The 20923-nt window shown below is 40.0% G+C and overlaps 1 protein-coding gene across 1 annotated transcript in view; it reads left to right on the forward strand.

The window, feature by feature from the left end:
* Nucleotides 1-848: 848 nt before the first annotated feature.
* LOC308093607 (uncharacterized protein) overlaps nucleotides 849-20923 on the forward strand; it is a gene marked incomplete at its 3' end in the record, with an annotated part of 103699 nt that continues 83624 nt past the window's right edge. Inside the window, exons 1-2 of the mRNA XM_080439939.1 lie at nucleotides 849-2186; nucleotides 7227-7358. Of these exons, the coding sequence (XP_080296065.1) occupies nucleotides 2168-2186; nucleotides 7227-7358 (151 nt within the window). The 5' untranslated portion in view covers nucleotides 849-2167. The remainder of the gene's footprint in view (nucleotides 2187-7226; nucleotides 7359-20923) is intronic.

The raw sequence follows: 20923 nt of genomic DNA on the forward strand, positions 1-20923 counted from the left end.
CTGTGCAAGGAAATCTAATTTTCTAATATGGGGCTGTGATGAAAGAGTAAAAAATATAATAATAAATTGCTTTTAGTGATTCTCATATGAGACAAATCTCAAAGCACTTGAATTGAAAATGAAAATAATTACTAAAATAGAAATAGAACTTCGGTCCTTCCATACATGAGCATGGCTATTATTTTAGCGTGCTAATGTTCCAGGAAGAGAAAGGCTTAGGTTTAGGTTGGCATTCCCACCAATGATGTCGTCAGCAGTATACTTTTCCGAGCTATAAACACAGCACACCTGTGAGAGTAGACGATTAACCACATGAACCCTAGCATCACTATTCAGGGCATGTCTTCATATTCGAACGTTTTGTGAATATATAAGCAAACATGTGTCGAAAATAACAGATCTACAAGCTCACATGAAGAGATTTGGGGTAGCTTGAAAAAAGTAGGGGTCACACACATACGCACACGCACACGCACGTGCACAGACTAGTGATGGGTTGTTCATCAATTCGTTTAAAAGAACTAGTTCATTGCCGGGAACGTGAACAAACTCGTTCACTTCCTGAAACTGTTACGTTAACACTTTCGTTCATGCCCCCCGTAGGCCTACACGGGACGGGAGGGCGGGCTGTTACTGCGACAGACAGACAGCGTGTGGTTGTTTAGTTGTTTTTCACTAGACAATAGCGCTAATGAACGAATCATTTGAACGAATCATTTGAACGGATCATTGCCATGAACGTTAATGAAATTGTTCGTTCACTGAAACCAATGTTTTTTTCCCCACCACTAACACTAACACACACACACACACACACACACACACACACACACACACACACACACTAATGTGGCACTGTGATGTGACAATCACATTTTCATGCTTCTTTCACTTTTAGCTCCACTCACAGTCAGAGCGCAGAGATTTAGACTCTTAGTCTTGTTTCTTCCACAACAATCGACTCACTACTCGAAGAAACCCCCAAGTTCTTCATCATGTCCCCTCCTCTTCCTCCTCCTTGATGTGTTTTAGGTGAGCCAGTTGATTGGGCAGCCGGGGGTGTTACGGTCGGAAATCACATGGCTTTATTTCGAGACTCTCCGAGACGCCATTTTGGAGGAAAGTTTGGAATTTTCTGACCCAGGAGAAGGAAGAGGAGGCAGAGAAAGAAAAGGAGGAGGGGACACGGGAGAAGTTTGACACGAATACACACACACAGCCGTTATTGTGCACCGGGGGGGACAGTGTGTGTGTGTGTATGTATGTGTGTGCAAAGAAAGTGGTGGAACGGCACGACACGGGACCGTAACACATCAGATCTGCACCTTTGAAGGAGTTTATTTATTTTTATTTGCAAAAAGCTGCGAATCAAAGCGACGTCGGGGAAAGATCGAGTCCCGGGGATCCGTCACCGTGGAGTTTCAACAACACACATCACCTGTGCGTGCGTGAGATTGAACGTGCGTGCACGGCCAACACACAACACACGCACACCAGAGAGAGAGAGAGAGAGAGAGAGAGAGAGGGAGAGAGAGAGTTCACTCTTCTTTGAAAGCAGCATCAAAGCGATCTAGCGAAGCGGGACCGGGAGGACCGGTAGGACCAGGGGGTTTTAGCAGCAGCCCTGCCCGGGACACACAGCGGCTGATCGCGGCGTCGATCCTGATCCTTCCCCCCGGTCAGCTGTCAGGACGGTGGACGGACGCAACGGTGCTGCTCGGGTTTTTCTTCAGGATTTCTCCCTCCTGGATCTGGATTCATTCGGGGGATCTTTCGAGTTTGGATCTTGCGTGATCCTCCACACAGTCTGGATCTTGTGTGATTCTCCACAGTTTGGATCTTGTGTGATCCTCCTCGGGTCTGGATCTCGTGTGATCCGCCACAGTTTGTCGGTGTGTGTGTTCTGGGGGGGAGTTGAACCGTGGTGGAGGGGGTTTCCTAAACCCAGCCTAGGGCAACACACACACACACATGCACACACACTTGGGACAGCGGGGGAAAAGTGAAAGTGTTGCGTGTGTGTGTGTCTATCTATCTATGTGCGTGTGTATGCGTGCGTGTGGAGACATATTAAGTGATCTTTAACAGACTGTGTGTGGTGGGGAGTTCCACACCCACACACACACACACACACACCCTCCTCCTCCTCCTCCTCATCTTCATCATCATGCCAGTCAGGAAGAAAGGTAAGCGGCTTTCACCTCTCTGTAGCCGGGTGGTGTAGTGCCCTGTATTGTGTCCCCGTCACAATCGGTGTCTCCCTCAGTGGTGGAAGAAGTACTCCGATACTTTACTTAAGTAAAAGTAGCCATGCCACAATATAAAAATACTCTTGTTACAAGTAAAAAGCCTGTGTTCAAAATGTTGAGTAAAAGTACAAAAGCATTGGCATCAAAATATACTTGAAGTACCAAAAGTAAAAGTACTAGTAACTTTCAAGTCATTGTAGTGGAGTAAAAAGTACAACATTTGCCTCTTGAGATGTAGTGGAGTAGAAGTAAAAGTACTGAAAATTTGAAATACTCCAGGTAAGTAAAAATGCTTCAAAATGGAGTACTTAAGTACAGTACTTGACTACATGTACTTAGTTACTTTCCACTACTGGTCTCCCTCAACTTATGTCTATGAGGGGACGTTTTGACAGGGAAACGCAGGCTGTCAAAACATCTACTATGAGCAGTTGTTTCATGACGTTGCTTTGCTTGTTTCATAATCCAACCAATTAGGAAATTAACTAGTTTTATTTCCTTAGTTTGAAATCAAAACCCGGGGGTTAAAAAAGAAAAATCATGGTTAACTTCGAAGTGACACAGATTTAGACGGGGACACAAAACTCGGCGTAACACCTGCTAGCATTGCTAAAAGGCTGCAGGGGAGTAACTTCACGTTGTGCAGCCAACCTGAGCTGAAATACACAATATGTCGCCATGTGACGGACATAATGATATAATAAACTGAATCATGTAATAATAAGACATGTCTGTACAGTCTGGTAAACTAAAGTCAGTCTAAAGTAAGGCAGGCTAGCTGCTAGCCACAGTGGCTAGCCCAAGTTGTTTATGGCAGTGGTTCTCAAACTTAAACATTTCAAGCTCTCTCCTTTAGCTCTGACAGTATAGAAATAGGGGTCCATTTGTTTCCAATTGTATACTGTCAGAGTTACAGACTTGTAAGGGACACTTTAGACCCCCCTTATACCCAGAGAGTCCCTGGAATGCACCTTGGCTTATCACAAGTCAGTTGTTAAGTCACTTTGAGGTTTCATTGTAGTCACTCATTGAACTTCTGATACATTGTAACATCCATGTTGTACAGTGTTTCATTGTAACCTGTTGTACAATGTTACATTGTAACCTGTTGTACAGTGTTACATTGTAACATGTTGTACAATGTTACATTGTAACCTGTTGTACAGTGTTACATTGTAACCTGTTGTACAGTGTTACATTGTAAACCTGTTGTACAGTGTTACATTGTAACCTGTTGTACAGTGTTACATTGTAAACCTGTTGTACAATGTTAGGCAACGTTGTAACCTGCTGCAGAATGTTGACAGTTATCAGTGATGGAAAAAGTACTCACATTTAGTAAAGTAAAGGTATTGGTATCAAAATGCACTTAAAGTGCCATAAGTAGAAAGTACTCATTATTCAAATGTTCCATTTCACAAGTTTTCAAATGTATAAAAATATTTTGAAAATGGCAGATCTACAAGCTAAAAATGTGTCTCTTCGTGAGCTTGTAGCTTGTATTGTGAGCTTGTCGATCAGCTATTTTCAAATGGCCAAAATGTATATAGGGGTAATGTGTGTTTTGTAATAATAATCAAAGTTTACAAAGTAACTAGTAACTAAAGTTTTCAAATAATTGCAGTGGAGTAAAATTATAATATCTGCCTCTGAGATGTAGTGAGTTAAGTAAAAATACCTTAATTGTACATAAGTACAGTACTTGAGAAAATATACTTAGGGACCAGTCGAAATTTACATAAGGGGGGGCATGGAGGAAATGTATGTGCCCTGATCTAAAATGCCATGACCCTCCCTTTGACAAAAAAAATAAATCAATGACCCTCCCCAAGTGATTACAAAAAAAAGAGTAACCCTCCCCGCCTAGAAGTGTCACGATATATTGTGTCACGATATAGCCTATCGTGGTATTAAAATGTGATGATAGGTATTGTCATGATGTCATACTGTATCGTAATATTTTTTTAATTGTTTTTTTAATAAAAAAAAAAAACTTTCTTTTTTTTTGCCGGTGAAAGTTAGGAGTTTTTACTGTATGATATGAAATGTAAAGCTTATCAAAGTCATAGTAATTATTAATCATGTCTTCCATCATATTCAAGGTATTTTGGAGAGAAATGAAACAGACTCCAGTCAGTCACTTTCAGTTTAAAGCACTGCAGAGGGGAGGTGTTGTGTGTCAGCTGATGCTCGTTGACGCTCGTTAATGTGACATGCATCTGCACTCTCAAATAGGCCTATATCTAATCTAAGATTGTATTATACTGTATCTGGTATTATAGATTTTTTTTAGCTGTTGGAAATAACTAGGCTGCACTTGGTTGGTAAAGTCCCGATGACAAAAATATGAGGTTTGTGGAATTTATAGTTATGCAGTCTTATATTATATTATATTTGTTATATTAGTGTCTATCTGTCCTCTGAAACAATGGGTTTATAGTTAGTGAGAACTTCACTTCTCCATTAAGCTTGCACAAATGTATTTATTTGTGTGTACAAAGCACTTTGTAATTGTTTCTAACTTGCTTTATAACGTTATTTATAAGATGATGGCCAATGTTGATGATACGTGAGAAAAGAACATTAATAATATATCATATCGATATCATGCCCAACATCATGTATCGTATTGTGAAATTCTTGACACCCCTAACCCTCCCCATCAAATACAACATGACATTTAAAACTGATATGTCCAATGTTTTGCTTTCCACATTGATTAGAACATTCATTGCTGTAGTGTAGTCAGTCTTGCTAAATGCACAGTGTATCTGTAGTAGTGGTAGCAGAATGGATAGTGTTCTCATATTACATGTGGGAAACCCATTGAATCCTGGTCAGATTGAAGAAAGTTTTGAATATTTGGTAACAGTAGTTTAAAACTTTTGTCACTCTGCCCTTTTAATTATCAACTACAGTGACTACAACTACACTGTTGCCTACATAAAACAAATTAGGCTATCAATTATGGCCTGATGCTTCTGGTTTTACTTGTGGAGCTAGGCATCTATACACAACTGTCCATATAGATCCACATTAATCACATGCACAGAATTACTTCAAATGATTATGAATATCCAGTTATAGTAGGCCTATTTATAATGCATCTCTCCAATAACGCCTGTTGAAGTTTTGCTTAATTGTTCAACCACCATCGTTAAGACGCTGAATAGATTTGACTGGGTCGTTCACACTCGCTGTGCGTTGATGGCTTGTTAACGACCGTCATTGATTCTAAATAGACAAGGTGTTACTTGATTTGAATTCTTTGTATCCTTTGAAATGGAGAGGGGTCATTGACCACTGTTCTGCTGTACTAAAAAGGTATATAAAAAACGGACTATTTTATCAATTCAAAATTGCATGACCCTCCCTTGGATTCAAAGTAAAATTAGCTGACCCTCCCTTGGACCAAAATTAGAAAGGCATGACCCTCCCCTATTTTCCTCCATGCCCCCCCTTATGTAAATTTCGACTGGTCCCTTAGTTACTTTATACCACTGGTGGCTAGCCAAGTTGTTTATGCACCTTGGCTGATCACAAGTCAGTTGTTAAGTCTACTTTGAGGTTTCATTGTACAGTAGCTGCTTTTGCAGAGTCACTTCATTGAACTTCTGATACATCGTAACCTGTTATACAATGTTAGGCGACGTTGTAACCTGCTGTAGAATGTTGACAGTTATTGAATGCTGAGAGTTGATCAAGTTCATCCTCTCTGTTGTTTAGTTACTACTGAAACATTTGAACTATACAAGTGGAATTAATATAGTTATCACAGTGTTATTGAAACTATACAAGTGGAATAAATATAGTTAGCACAAGGTTATTGAAACTATACAAGTGGAATAAATATAGTTAGTACAGGGTTATTGAAACTATGAAAGTGGGATATAGTTGGCACAGGGTTATTGAAACTATACAAGTGGAATAAATATAGTTAGCACAGGGTTATTGAAACTATAAAAGTGGAATACATATAGTTAGCACAGGGTTATTGAAACTATAAAAGTGGAATGAATATAGTTAGCACAGGGTTATTGAAACCATAAAAGTGGAATGAATATAGTTAGCACAGGGTTATTGAAACTAGACAAACAAATTGAATAAGTATAGTTAATAGCACAGGGTTATTGAAACTACACAAATGGAATAAATATAGTTAGCACAGGGTTATTGAAGGTATGTCTCACTGGAGAGACGGTTGTATTGTATTTTGATTTGGCACTCACCACTCACCAATCCTTTTCCCTGTTTGTTTTCATTATCCCCGGACACGAGTGTAAATGAAAACACTGAATTCACTTTATCCATCGGTTTTTCTCCATTTATTTTCACTGGATATCATGTTCTTGTCCCTTAACCCCCCTAGACCACCTATTAGGGACATAACAAAATGCATATCGTTGCTGTTGGGCAGAAATCTCGTCGTATCTCCATATTTGAACATTTTGTGTTTTTTCGGAAATGAACGCCCTACCTGATCATACAGCGTCGCACAAAAGCATCAATATTAAAATAAAGCCGAAGAGCTTATTTCTGTTGTGGAACTTTTGAGTGTAACAATTTTGTGTGCAAACTGCGTGGTTTAAATTCTGTCACGTAAAGACAACCGTCCCTCATTTTGCTGGGGGAACCCCCTCAAGGACCCCTGACCCCATATTGAGACACACTGTTCTATGACGGAGGTTCTCAACGTGGGCTCCGAGGTCCCTGAGGGGGTTCCAGGGGTTCTGCAACCAAATGGACCCGTGAGGGTCCATTTGGTTCCATGTGTACACTCTCAGTTATATTAACACTGAAGATTTCATACTCAATCGGGGGCCTTGTGACCTAGTCATGTCGAATTGGGGGTCCTTGCAGTGGAAAAAGGTTGAGAACGCTCAAAGGTCCCTTACATGCAGCGCATGGACATAATGTATGTACAGTATGTGTGTATTAATGCTACCCCTCCTGCATTGTGTGTGTGTGTATGTGTAGACGCGCAGCGTGCCATGGTGCTGCTGGAGGAGTACAGGACGAAGCTCAACCACACAGAAGACCGACAACTCAGACACTCCATCCAGAGAGTCATCGACATCTTCCAGAGCAACCTGTTCCAAGCTCTCATAGGTAAGACTCCGCCGGCGCCGCGTTATCTTTTGAAACCCATTCAATCCGGGAACGCATCTGTGTCATTTTTGGATTTTTAGCTATAGCCATTGTTTTGTATTTTGGCCATTTCAAAAATGGCAGATCTACAATATGAGCTTGTAGATCTGCTATTTAAAAAAAATCGTGAACATTTGTGCAAATCTTTGAATATATATATATTTTTAAAGTGAACACTTGTATCTCAAATCTTTGCTTCTGGAAGTCCCTGGAACAACATAATTTGAGATGGGGCGTCTTTAGAATACATTTGTAGACGCGTTCCCAGATTGAATGGGTTAAATTAGAATAGAAGACATGATGCAATGCAGCTCGATATGACATCACGGATTTGCGGCACAACAGGAAAGCGACACACCCGCTTCAGGGATCCAGACTGCCACCGTGCGCACACAGTTTTTATGAAAGTGTGATTTAAAAAATCAAGTCATGCAAGTGCATCATGATCATGTTTTAGCCAAAAGTATAGCAGATCTGCAAGCTTTGGCGAGATTAGCTCCAAAAACACGGACACACAGACAGAGACCCTCTTATAGACGGCTCCTGCAGAGTCTAGCCGGCGTAAAGATAAAATGAGGAGATTAGACCAGTAGATTTGGTGGAGTGGGAGAGCCAGCGAGAGGAGAGGGTCCCGACTGGGGGTCCAGGGACCTTGAGGGGGGTTTCCCCCAGCAAAATGAGGAGCGGTTTCTTTACTTGACAGAATTTAAACCACACAGTTAACTACTGGAGTGGAGTACTTTTACTCCACTACAATTATTTGAAAACTTTAGTTACTACTTACTTTGCAGATATGAATTATTACAAAACATACATTAACCACTTTAGCCCTATTTTATACGTAGGCTATTTGAAAATAGCCGATCTACAAGCTTAGTGCTTTTACTTTTGGGACTTTAAGTACATTTTGATACCAATACTTTTGTACTTTTACTCAAGTACATTTTGAATTCCGGACTTTTACTTGTAACAAAGTACTTCTACATTGCAGTGTTGATACTTTTACTTAAGTAAAACATATGAGTAATTTTTACACCACTGAAAAGTTTACACAATAATGCATGTCATGAACAAATACAAACACTTTCACCCGTGGTTGCGGTTACGAGGGGAATGCTGTGCTGTGTGTGTGTGCTGTAGGCCCATCCATTGCAGGCAAGTCTAAACTTGTTACCGGATCAACAACACGCACACACACACACAACAAAAAAGGGTGCAACCTAATCATGTGCTGGTGCGACCATGAGGAAGTTGGTAGCACCATTAGCTGTCAGTGGAAAATTTATTGTGGTGCTCTGCAGAGTCACACAGAGCTGCTTCAAATGGTCAACGTTCATTCATTATATAACGTAACATTAACGCAACATAACATTTTAACATAATTCGTCTATGTTAGAATGGATGAATTGGATGAATTCATTTTCCATAAATGAATGCGCTACTTCGTTGTACAGCAGTGTTGCACATTTACTCAAGTACTGTACTTAAGTAATATTTTTACTTTACTGGAGTATTTCCAATTTTCAATACTTTTACTTCTACTCACTACATCTCAGAGGCAAATATTGTACTTTTACTCCACTACAATTATTTGAAAACTTTAGTTAGTAGTTACTTTTAAGATATAAATTAAGACATTATGAAACATACATGAACCACTTTAGCCCTATTTTATACCTAGGCTATTTGAAAATAGCTGATCTACAAGCTCGATGCGACGCGTTGTGAGCTTGTAGATCTGCTATTTTCAAACATTGTAGTACTTTTACTTTTGGTACTTTAAGTACATTTTGATGCCAATACTTTTGTACTTTTACTCAAGTAACATTTTAAACGCAGGCCTTTTACTTGTAACAGAGTATCTTTATACTGTGGTATTGATACTTTTACTTAAGTAAAATATCTGAGTACTTCTTCCACCACTGCATTCATTATATAACATAACATTTACGCAACATAACATTTTAACATAATTCATCTATGTTAGAATGGATGAATTGGATGAATTCATTTCCCATAAATGAATGCGCTACTTCGTTGTACAGCAGTGTTGCACGGAAGTAGTGATTTTTTTTTTATTAACCAGAGTTTGTGAATAAATAATAACTACATAATAACTACATTGCATCCATGGAACCCGGTCCTTTCTTTGCCCATTTCTAGAAAAGTAACTGTTTTGGACATACAAGGTACAACAGCCACGATAATAACACACATGCTCTTTTAGCGTGTCTTGTGTTTTTTACAACAATGCCACAGAAGCCCTTCACAACTCTCATGGGTCCATGACCCTGCTTTCTTGTGACATTCAAAAGAGTTTAATGAGAACTCAGCACTGAGGAGTCTATAATGCAGTCGCTCTACAATGCATTATAATGCACTGATAGTGATAAGTAGGGATGTCCGATATTATCGGCCTCCCGATATCATCGGGCCGATATTAGGGCTGCACGATTCTTGCTCAAATGTGAATCACGATTTTCCTCCATAAGAATTGAGATCACGATTCTCACACGATTCTCACACAATTCTCTTGTAAATATAAAAATATTAAGCAAAAAAAAAATCGTCATAATTCAAAATCGAGATCGCATAGGTGTCTGAATCGAGATCACGATCTTTTTTCGATTAATCGTGCAGCACTAGCCGATATTAGCGTTTTCTTTTTTTTAATAGGTTACAGGAGTTCTTACTGTATGGTGTGTGTGATATGAAATGTGAGATAACCATAATCAAAGTAATCCTTAACCATATTCCATCATATTCAAGGGCTTTTGCAGAGAAATGAGACAGACTCCAGTCACTTTCAAATTAGAGCACTGCAGAGGGCAGGTGTGTGTGTCTGGGTCCAGCTGACACTCGTTTACACTCGTTAATGTTATAGGCATCAGAGCAATATGCTTCTGCACTGTCAAATAGGCCAACATCTAATCTAAGATTAGTGGGACTCACTCAAATTACCACCAGTGAGTTCCAGGACTAACATCGCTGTATTATATTAGATTTATTAGATATTATATTGATATTATAGCTATTTTATTTTACTAGATATGATGTGATGTTTTTACCTGACAATTAGTTGACTTCTGGTGAAAAAGCCTGCATATATCGGTATCGGTTGATATCGGTATCGGAAATTAGGAGTTGGACAATATCGGTATACTGGTTATCGGTAAAAAAGTCAATATCAAACATCCCTACTGATAAGGCTTCATACTCTATGTTGTAAATGTTTATAATCATGTATGACAACTTATAACAAGGTTTTATAAGTGGTGGTCATAATGTATTATAAGCTCAGCGGAACAGCACATTATAACTACCATAACTTAGTCAGTTACTGTCTAAAGACACTATAACTGACTAAGAAAGGTTTATAATGTGCTGTTGCACATTATATCGGACAGGCCATTATGTGACTTATTTTGACGACATCTTGTCGCTATTATGCAACCGGGTGTCCCTATTTTGGGCATGTCATTATATAGGCTCACAACGCGGTGCAAAAGTGTTGTGAGCTTGTAGATCTGCTATTTTCACTACTTTTTAAGCATTAAAAAAATATATATATATGGAAATTATTATTATTTTTTTAAAACCTTTTTAAATTGAAATAATATATATTTGTATCTTTTTTTTGTGTTGGAAATGCGACCCATGAGGGTCCACGACCCAAACATTGGTCCCGACCCACTGTTTGGGAAACAGTGGTCTAGAGCTCTCCAAAAAGCTGGCATGGGCTGCGCTCTGTTCAGCATTGTTGCGTTCCATTCTTGTGGGCCTGCTGTGCTGTGCGGTCACAGTGGGGTGTTAAGCCATGGAGTGGCCTGGTATGTTAGTGTGAATCAGATAGCAGTAACTTAGCGGGGGTTTCACCGCTTACTGTGTGGGTGGAGAAGGACAACAGGGCACGCCCCCTAATGTCAACCAACAGGGCTTGATAGTATAGGAGAAATTACTCTATTCGCATTCCCATTCAAACCGATGAGCTTGTAGATCTGCTATTTTTTGGAAAAATCGTGGAAGACCGTGGGTCTTTGAATATATCTATTTTTTTAAAGCGGAAATTTGTAACTCAAATCTTTGCTTCTGGGGATTCTACAAATGTATTCTAAATCCTATCTTATGTTAACTTATGTTGCTATAATATCAGTTTTATGTATTTGGCTGTGGACCCCTATCTCAAAATATTTTGTTCCAGGGACCCCCTGAAGTTGGAACAGAGTTTTATAAATGCTCGCTTTAAAAAATATATATATTCAAAGATTTTTCAAAAATGGCAGATCTACAAGTTCATAGCGCGGCACTCGGTGGACGCTAGTGATTTTTATTAAATCATTCTCGGTCTCTCTCTCCGCACGTGCGCACAGTCGCCGACAGCATAATCGGAGCAAATGTCTTGTCAGTGTGTAGTAGCCCTGAGAGTTTAGAAAGCTGAGAGGGAGACAGTGTAGGAGAGACAGACAGTGGGAAAGCTGAGAGGAAGACGGTGTAGGAGAGACACAGGACGAGACAAGGTTCTGGTCTCCAGACTTGCTAATGGTGCATGAAGTCGAAGAGGTGAAAGTCTCTCACACACACTGTTCCATTGTGAGGCACTTGGTTGTGTGTTTTAACCCATTAAGACCGCATCTGTGTAACCACTTCAACCATTATTTTATACTTTGGCTATTCAAAAATAGCAGATCTACAAGCTCCTAGCGCTATGAGCTTGTAGATCTACACTTTTTTTTTTAATATCTTGAAAATGTATGCAAATCTTTCAATATACATACATGTTTTTTTCTAAAGCAAACATTCATTTTTACTCAAACCTTTGCTTCTGGGGGTCCCTGGAACTAAATATTTTGAGACGGGGGTCCGCAGCCAAATACATAATCATTTCAGGGGTCCTTGAAATGAAAAACTTTGAAAGCACCACTGATATAGAAACATACGTTTTTCAGAAACCTGTTAGTTATTTAGGAGACATTTGTAGACGTGTTCCCGGATTGAATGGGTTAAAGACTGTCTACTGAACTTGGGGGGAAAAAATGTGTCATCTTGCGTGGTTGGATTAGAAGGGTGTGGCCGGCAGGAGGGTTATTGTAGCAGCCGCGGTTATACCATATAACTCGCAGAAAGAAAGAGGCAGAGATTTGTGTGACTGTTATTGCCAGAGACTGCTTTCATATTATTTCCTATATCGTTGCTGTCGGGGCAGAAACCGCTTATCTCCATATTTTAACGTTTAAATTTTTCCCCCCGTAAATTAACGCCCTACTTGATCACACAACAGCGTCGCACAAAAGCATCAAAAGTAGCAGATCTGCAAGCTCGAAACGCGGCGCGAAGTGACGCGTTTCGAGCTTGTAGATCTGCTACTTTTGATTTGAACCCTGAAAAGTTTTGGACATACAGTATGAGGTTTCCACCTGACAGAAGATTTACTGTATTTCCTATATACTGTACTATATAATATGACTCTTATTTTAATAAGCTTTTACGGTATTACAGCTTCGTTTTACACAAAAGGAGGAAAGCTAGAGGAGAGATCACATTAGACACAAACTTCACAAGTAGTATCGCAAACACCTCTGGTTCTCAATGTGGGGCACAGGGACCCCCAGGGGTCCTGGCGGGGGGTGGGAGGGGGGTGTTCCAGGGCGTCCGGAAATCAGTGATTCAGTGATAGTTAGGACCCTTACGGGTCTGTAACTCTGGGAGTGTTGAAATGGAACCAAATTGACCCGTACAAGGAGGATCAAATGAGGGTCCGTGTGGCCCCTGATGCCATTTCAAACCCGGAGGTCTTTGAATTGAAAAGTGTTTGGGAAAACACTGGCATTACTGTACGTGACAATGGTTAGTCTGAGCCAAGCTGTTCTTCTGGGGGTTATGTCACTGTCATATCCATAACCACAGTTCATACCTCCCTCTGGGATGTTATTTCTGTATCATAAGACAGTCTTTGTATTGTGTTTAACCTCTTGACCTTATTGCCAGTGGGCATTTGCCACATTCACACTGTCATGCATGTGGAAGCTCTGGCTCTCTCTTTCTCTCTCTGTGTCTGTCTCTATCTTTGTCTCTCTTTCTCTCTCTCTCTCTCTCTGTCTGTCTCTCTCTCTCTCCCACATTCTTTGCTCCATTCATGCTGTCTTGCATCATGGTCTTGCACCATTACAGTGTCTCAGTCTGTCAGCAATGAGTTGACAAAAGGCATAAACAGTAAATGACACCTGGCTTTGACCTGAATCGAGATGTAATTAAACAAGTGCACCTGGTTGTGCAAACTCTACCTGTGTGGATTATACCAGGGACGGTGACTTGAACTTTGCTCTTCCTAAATGGACATGCCTGCGTATTATGTGTCAGTTACTTTCTGTGGACTATGCGGTTCGACACTCGCTGACATTTTTAATCCCATGTAACACATTTTCTGTTTAGTTTTTTATTGATCTCTCTTTCCCTTGCCCCGACTTCTTCTTTTCCCCGTTTCTCTTATGTAAATCATAAAAAACTGTGGAGCTTGCACAAAAACTAAAATTCACCCACTGTTTTACACCTGTAAACCTATGATGTGACAATGAAATTGATTCCGATTCATCTCGTCTGACCCAAAAAGTTAATAATGTCTTTGTGTCAGCCTATTCTCAACCAAGCGTCATGAAACTCAAATCGATCCGTCCTTGATTTTGACCTCGATATTATGATCTTGACCTTTTTTTTTTTTGTCTTTTTGATCCAAAAGTGAATCTATTCGTCATGGCAGCCTAATTCATTGGTTCTCAAAGTCTCCTTGGGGGGGGGGGGGGGGGGTTCCAGGGAGTCCCCAGCAAAATGTCCCCAGCAAAATGTGTTAATATAGCATCACAATAACTTTAAACTTTTATACTTTGGCTATTCAAAAATAGCAGATATACAAGCTCATAGCGCCGCACCGAGTGTAGATGAGCTTGTAGATCTGCTATTTTTGAAAAACGTGAACATTTGTGCAAATCTTTGAATATATATTGTTTAAAGCGAACATTTGTTACTCAAATCTTTGCTTCTGGGGGGTCCCTGGAACAAAATATTTTGAGATGGGGGGTCCGTGGCCAAATACATATAATTTTGGGGGTCCAAATTTTTTTAGAACCCCTGGCCTGACTGACCATTCTCACGAGTTTCATGAAACTCCTGTCCATGTGTTTTCTATTCATCTCGCAAGCAAACCAAGAAACAGACATGACCGATTTAAAATAAACTACCAGGGATTGCTGCCGACAGGCTAATGAACCTGTGCTTCCATCTGTAGTTCTGTAGTGTTCCTGTTGTTGTGGGCTATCCACTCCTTGTTATTGGCTCTTTTATTGAGGAAGGCACACAGCGAGAGAAGAGAGAAAGTAGACCAGTCTGTTACTGAGTGTTCTCTCTGTCTCCCTGTAGATTCTTGTAACGAAGTATATTTACTTAAGTACAATTTTATGGTAGTTTTACCTTACTGGAGTATTTCCAATTGTCTATACTTTTACTTCTACTCCACTACATCTCAGAGGCAAATATTGTACTTTTACTCCACTACAATTATTTTGAAAACTTTAATTACTAGTTACTTTGCAGATATAAATGATTACATTATAAAACATACATGAACCACTTTAGCCCTGTTTTTATACCTAGGCTATTTGACAATAGCCGATCTACCAGCTCAATGCGACGCGCTGTGAGCTTGTAGATCTGCTGGTTTCAAACATGTTAGTACTTTTACTTCAGGTACTTTTAAGGACATTTTGATACCAATACTTTTGTACTTTTACTCAAGTAAAATTTGAATTCCGGACATTTACCTGTAACAGAGAACTTCTACATTGCAGTATTGATACTTTTACTCAAGTAAAACATTTGAGTACTTTTTCCACCACTGTCTGCCTCTGAGTGTCTCTTCCCCGTGTGCCGGGGCGGCCATAGCTGAGTGGTTAGTGAGCCCGCCTAGGGAACCAGAGCTGGCCCTGGTTGCCCCAGGTTCGATTCCAGGCTATCCCAGCATATGTGCCGATGATATGAAATTTGTCCCTGAGCAAGACTCTTAACCCCAATTGCTCACAGGTTCTCATTGGAAACAAGACCGCAAGGACTTTCATGAACGACCTGTTAAAAGGAATTATGCCGACTAACGGAAACATGAATCCAGTGAGAGCGACAGGCTGCTCTGCTACAGGGGTTACTAGGTTACGCTTATTACATAATCGTCCAATCGCAATTACTTGAGATAATTGCAATTTATTTGTCATCATAGTTTCCATGTTTAAAAAGGTTCATATATTTTCATTAGCCCCAAAACGCGTTGAGAGCTTGTAGATCGGCTAGTTTTGGCTAAAAAAATCTTTTTAGACAGAAAAAAGTGGTCCAAGTACGAAGGCAACTCTGGTCCAGTCTACTAAGTCTAGACTAGAGGGTTTAAGACTTATTTACCTCCCCTATTATAGTATATAATGGCGCATGTATGTTGTGTATATTTTATACATTTCAAAACTTTTGGTACTTTAAGTACATTTTGATTTGATGCACTTTTACTCAAGTCAATTTTTAATTCCGGACTTTTACTTGTAACAAGAGTATTTCTACATTGGAGTATTGATACTTTTACTTACGTAAAACATTTTAGTACTTTTTCCACCACTGCTTTAGGGGTAACGGTCGCATACTAGAGGGCTTAGGGAAACACTGCTCTGCTACAAGGGGGTAACGGTTGTAGAGCGCGCCAGGGAAACCAACTGAACAGCAGGAATGTGGTCCGGCCTGTTTGAGTTTCCCCGCTGGCTGGCTGCTTAAAGTCAGGTTACTGGCAGACCAACGTACAGACCGGGCCGAGGGCACAGTGAAGGGTTGTGGAGGGACGGAAACATTCTGGAACATTTCCGGGAAACATCTCGGTCATAGGCTCTATGCACAGCGGCCATATTGGAGAGAAATTGGGCCTCTTCCTTACTTCCTTCATAGGTGTTACCAATGATGCTAACGAAGGCTCTGTTCCATTCTGGTCAAACAGAGTCAGGGTGCTGATATTGTGCATGTTGGCTCACTGGATACCCTCTGCTACACCAGTGGGTCTCAAAGTGTGGTCCAGGGACCCTCATAGTTCCTTGAGGGGGTTCCAAATGGCCTCTTACGGGTGTGTAACTCTGAGAGTGTACAAATGGAACCATTTTTACACTCTGAGTTATGGGGCTTCTTGAAATTAAAAAGTTTGAGAACTACTGTGCTACACTAAATTGAATAAAGCCTTAATTAGGGTCATTGGTAACACCTGTGAAGGAAGTAAGGAAGAGGCCCAATTTCTTTCCAATATGGCCGCTGTGCATAGAGCCTATTTACCAGGGGAAGTTGATCACTTTTCAACCTGGCGTTCTCAATTTTTTGTCTTTATAGGCGAAAATGTTCAAACCTGTAGTTTCCCATCATCTTCCAAATCCCACTGACAACCATAGTTTGGGATCAGGCACACAACGGTTCAAACCAAAATACATGTGTTTATATATTTATGTCTGTATATGATAAGGTAAATACAGTTAGTATTAATTAAAGGTAGAGTAAGTGATATGTTTTGGTCATAAAACAAAAAAGTGTTTTGTTAAAACTCTATATTCTGATAGTAGTCATTGCTATAGTGTTTGTTCAGAGTCTCCCCGTCTCTCCAGCTCTTTAATACAATCTTCAGCTGGGTTGCCAATTTCGGCCTGTCAGGAGAGAGTACCCACTTATCAGCTGCAATCTTATAGTGTTCCAGTTCCAATTTTGTCTGCTCATTTCTTTGTGTCATCATCATTCACTTCCTAATTCACTTGTTTAATCTGTATCCTGTGTGAGTTCTCTCTCCTGATTGGATAAAATTGGCATCCCTATCCTGACCTGAAAATGCATACACTTATTTGAACACACAAATATAATTTACCCTACCTTTAACCCAAACGGTTCCAGTTAATTCCTATATTCCTATTAATTCCCATGCTAAATTGGCAACCTTGAATATTCGCTGAATTTTGCAACCGTAGCACAGTAAAATCCACAATGTTAATTTAGCTCTGGGTGATAGAAATGTCAGAGTTCACCCATTTAGACCTGGAAAGCCTATACATTCTTATACCTTTCAATCCGGAGAAGCATCTGTGTGTAATTTTTGTTTTTGCTATTTTGCTATGATTTTTTTTAATACAATATTGACGTTTTTCTGAAAACTTAGATTTTAGAAGCCGTTTTTAGAATCGGCCTCAGGTATAAATGGCTTAAATGAACAATGATGTTTTTGCTGTGTGAGGTGACAGACCGTCTGTCAGCCTGGCTCCATGCCTGTCTTGTAAAAGTTCAAGTCCGCCGTTCTTCCGACTTGATCTCTCTGTAACTGCTATTGTGTGACTGCGAGTCATGAATGAAATCCAGTAGCTATGGCTGTGAGGGTTTGCCCCTGTGGGTTCCAACGCTGGATTTAGACAACATTCTAGAAGCTCAACTACTATAACGTTTGTCGGGTGGAAACCTCATTTGTCCAAAACAGCTACTTTTCAGGATTCAAATAAAAAAATTGCTAAAGTAGCAGATCTACAAGTTCAATTCGCGGTGCGTTTCGAGCCGCGTTTCGAGCTTGTGGATCTGCTACTTTTGCTACTTTTCTGTGACGCTGTAGTCAAATACGGAGATAAGTTCAGCTCAGCATCGGCTATTAGTTCTATCGTTTTCTTTAATTTTCCATTCATTTGAATTGTTTCAGTTAGTTTCATGGCGTGGAACATGTGTTGACTGAAAGTTTTACCGTTAGTGGTATTGATGACGACGCACGACAGTCACAGAACAGTTGATCGCACCACCGTGAGCTCCTTGGCAGTCAGTGCTCTACCCCGGAGAGGATTACAAGCACAGCAGAGAAAGTGAAGTGAAATAAATAGCCTTTTGTCTGAATGAAAGCCGTGTGCACTTCACCTGATGAAAACACCGTGCTGTTAGAAGAGGATCAGTGTCCTGGCTAAGTAAGCAGTACCTGCCCGGCCATATACCTGTTGCTACCTTTGCTTAACCCATTCAGTCCAGGAACGCATCTATATGTCTTCTAAATCCTAACAGGTTTCTGAAGTTTTTATATCAGTGGTTCTCAAACTTTTTCTTGTCAAGGATCCTCAAAATGATATGTGTTTGGCCGCTGACCCCATATCAAAATATTGAGTTCCAGGGACCCCCTAGAAGAAAAGATTTGACTTACAAATGGTCGCTTTAAAAAATATATATTGAAAGATTTTCACTTTTTTTGTTTTGTTTTTAAGATCTACAAGCTCATAGCGTGGCTCTATGAGCTTGTATATCTGCTATTTTTGAATAGCCAAAGTATAAAATAATGGCTATAGCTAAAAATGACACGGATGCGTTCCGGGTCTTAAAGGGTTAATCCAGCCCAGAGGTTTCCGCTACAAAGATCTGGATTATTTTAGTCGACATTGAGATCACTAGTGTTTAACACGATTACTGATTTTGATTATAGGTACAGTTATACAATAATGCTAAAAGGATAACACACAAAGGTCCTGGGGGGGAGGGGCTTGTTTCCTTTGTGATCCTACAGTATGTATTCAATTCATCAAGACATTTAAAGACATACAATACTATACAAGAAATCAGGAGCAGTAAAAGTATGCGTATTTACAGAAAAACAGGGCATGTCTAAGTCCAGTTGTAAACTGCAGTGCAGACGTAAAAGAGGTGCTCTATTATGGCAGTTTTGAAGGAGGATAGGGACTCTGGAGTCAAGACTTTTTGATGGCCGGTGTGGTGGTAGTAGGGCATTCCACATTTTTGGTGGCGTAACAGTAGAATTAATTCATCCCCATGTTTTTGCCAAATCTGGGGGGGCACAAGTCCAATGAAATCAGTGGAGCTCCCTCTGGCGTTGTGCCCTGTGGGCATTTCTCACTCTAGTGAAGTAGTTTGACAGGTACAGGTACGCTTTGGAAACATCATACATTTATTTAACCTTTATAGAAAACGTTTCTTTTGAAGGGAGTAGTTCACCCCAAAAATTACTTTTTTCCTATCAATTACACACCCCATGAAGCATTGAATTCATGGAGATTTTTTTGCTTTTGGTCGCATTCCTAAGCCAACAATTTGATTACAGGCGGAAAGATACTAATGTATCCGGTAGGAGACTCAAAGGAGACTCTTTGAGTCTCCTACCGGAGAGATCGTCGGTCATCAAATTATTGGCTCAGGAATGCGACAAAAACAAAAAAAATCTCCATGATTTCAATGCTTCACGGGATGTGTAAACGATAGAAAATAACATATATTTTTGTCTGAACTACTCCTTTAACTGTGGATCTTTTCGTGTGTGTTTTTTGCCCCATTATTGTTTGGTCATAGGCCATCTTGTATTTGAATGATGATTAAACACACGGGTGATAAATCCATACGGCAGAAACCAGGTTGTAATAAATGTGATTTGTTGTTGTTCCTCATCGGTCTCCGTGAAACCAAACCCACATAAAACGGCTGAATTGGTTTTATCTGTCTTGTTGCCCCCAAAAAGGTCTGTCTTCCCCTTATCTTGGGCTGGAGAGCTGAACCAAACATGCCACAGCAGCCAAGTCAAGGCAGTAGCCAGACAGCTCAGATAGATAGATATCTAGCTGTCTCTGTAGCTGATGAGGTAAGATGGTGGGTGTAACCACGTGGGACTCGCCCCCAGCCTAACTGAGAGAGAGAGTTTGGGTTTTAATTGGGTATTGGGACGCTGTAGTGTGATCAAGAAGGGCGTTAATTTACGAAAAAAAACACAAAAAGTTAAAATATAGAGATGAGAGGTTTCTGCCCCGACAGCAACGATATACAGTGGTGGGAAAAGTACTCAAATGTTTTACTTAAGTAAAAGTATCAATACTGCAATGGAGAAGTAATCTGTTACAAGTAAAAGTCCAGAATTCAAAATTTACTTAAAAGTACAAAAGTATTGGCATCAAAATGTACTTAAAGTACCAAAAGTAAAAGTGCTAAAATGTTTGAAAATAGCAGATCTACAAACTCGTGAGCTTGTAGATCTGTTATTTTCAAATAGCCTAGGTATAAAATATGGCTAAAGTGGTTAATATGTGTTTTATAATGAAATAATTTATATCCGCAAAGTAAATAGTAACTAAAGTTTTCAAATATATTTATTGACGTAAAAGTACAATATTTGCCACTGAGATGTAGTGGAGTAGAAGTAAAAGTATTGACAATTGGAAATACTCCAGTAAAGTAAAAGTACCTAAAAAATTTACATAAGTACAGTACTTGAGTAAATGTACTCAGTTGCTTTACACCACTGACGATATATCATAATTTATAATAATATGGGGTAGTTTTTGACGCTGTATGTTTGCACATGCATGAAAATGTGTCTCCATTTACCCATCCTAACTATCAGGAGCAGTGAGTGCTATTGGTATGCTCTGTGAGCAGTAAGGGGTTAAGTGTCTTGCTCAGAGGTACTTTGACACAAAGCATGTGTCCATCTCCCAGACAGCCTGTCTACCCACTCA

The sequence above is a fragment of the Gymnoscopelus braueri genome, assembly GCF_963280865.1.
Source record: "Gymnoscopelus braueri genome assembly, chromosome: 10".
NCBI lineage: Eukaryota > Metazoa > Chordata > Actinopteri > Myctophiformes > Myctophidae > Gymnoscopelus > Gymnoscopelus braueri.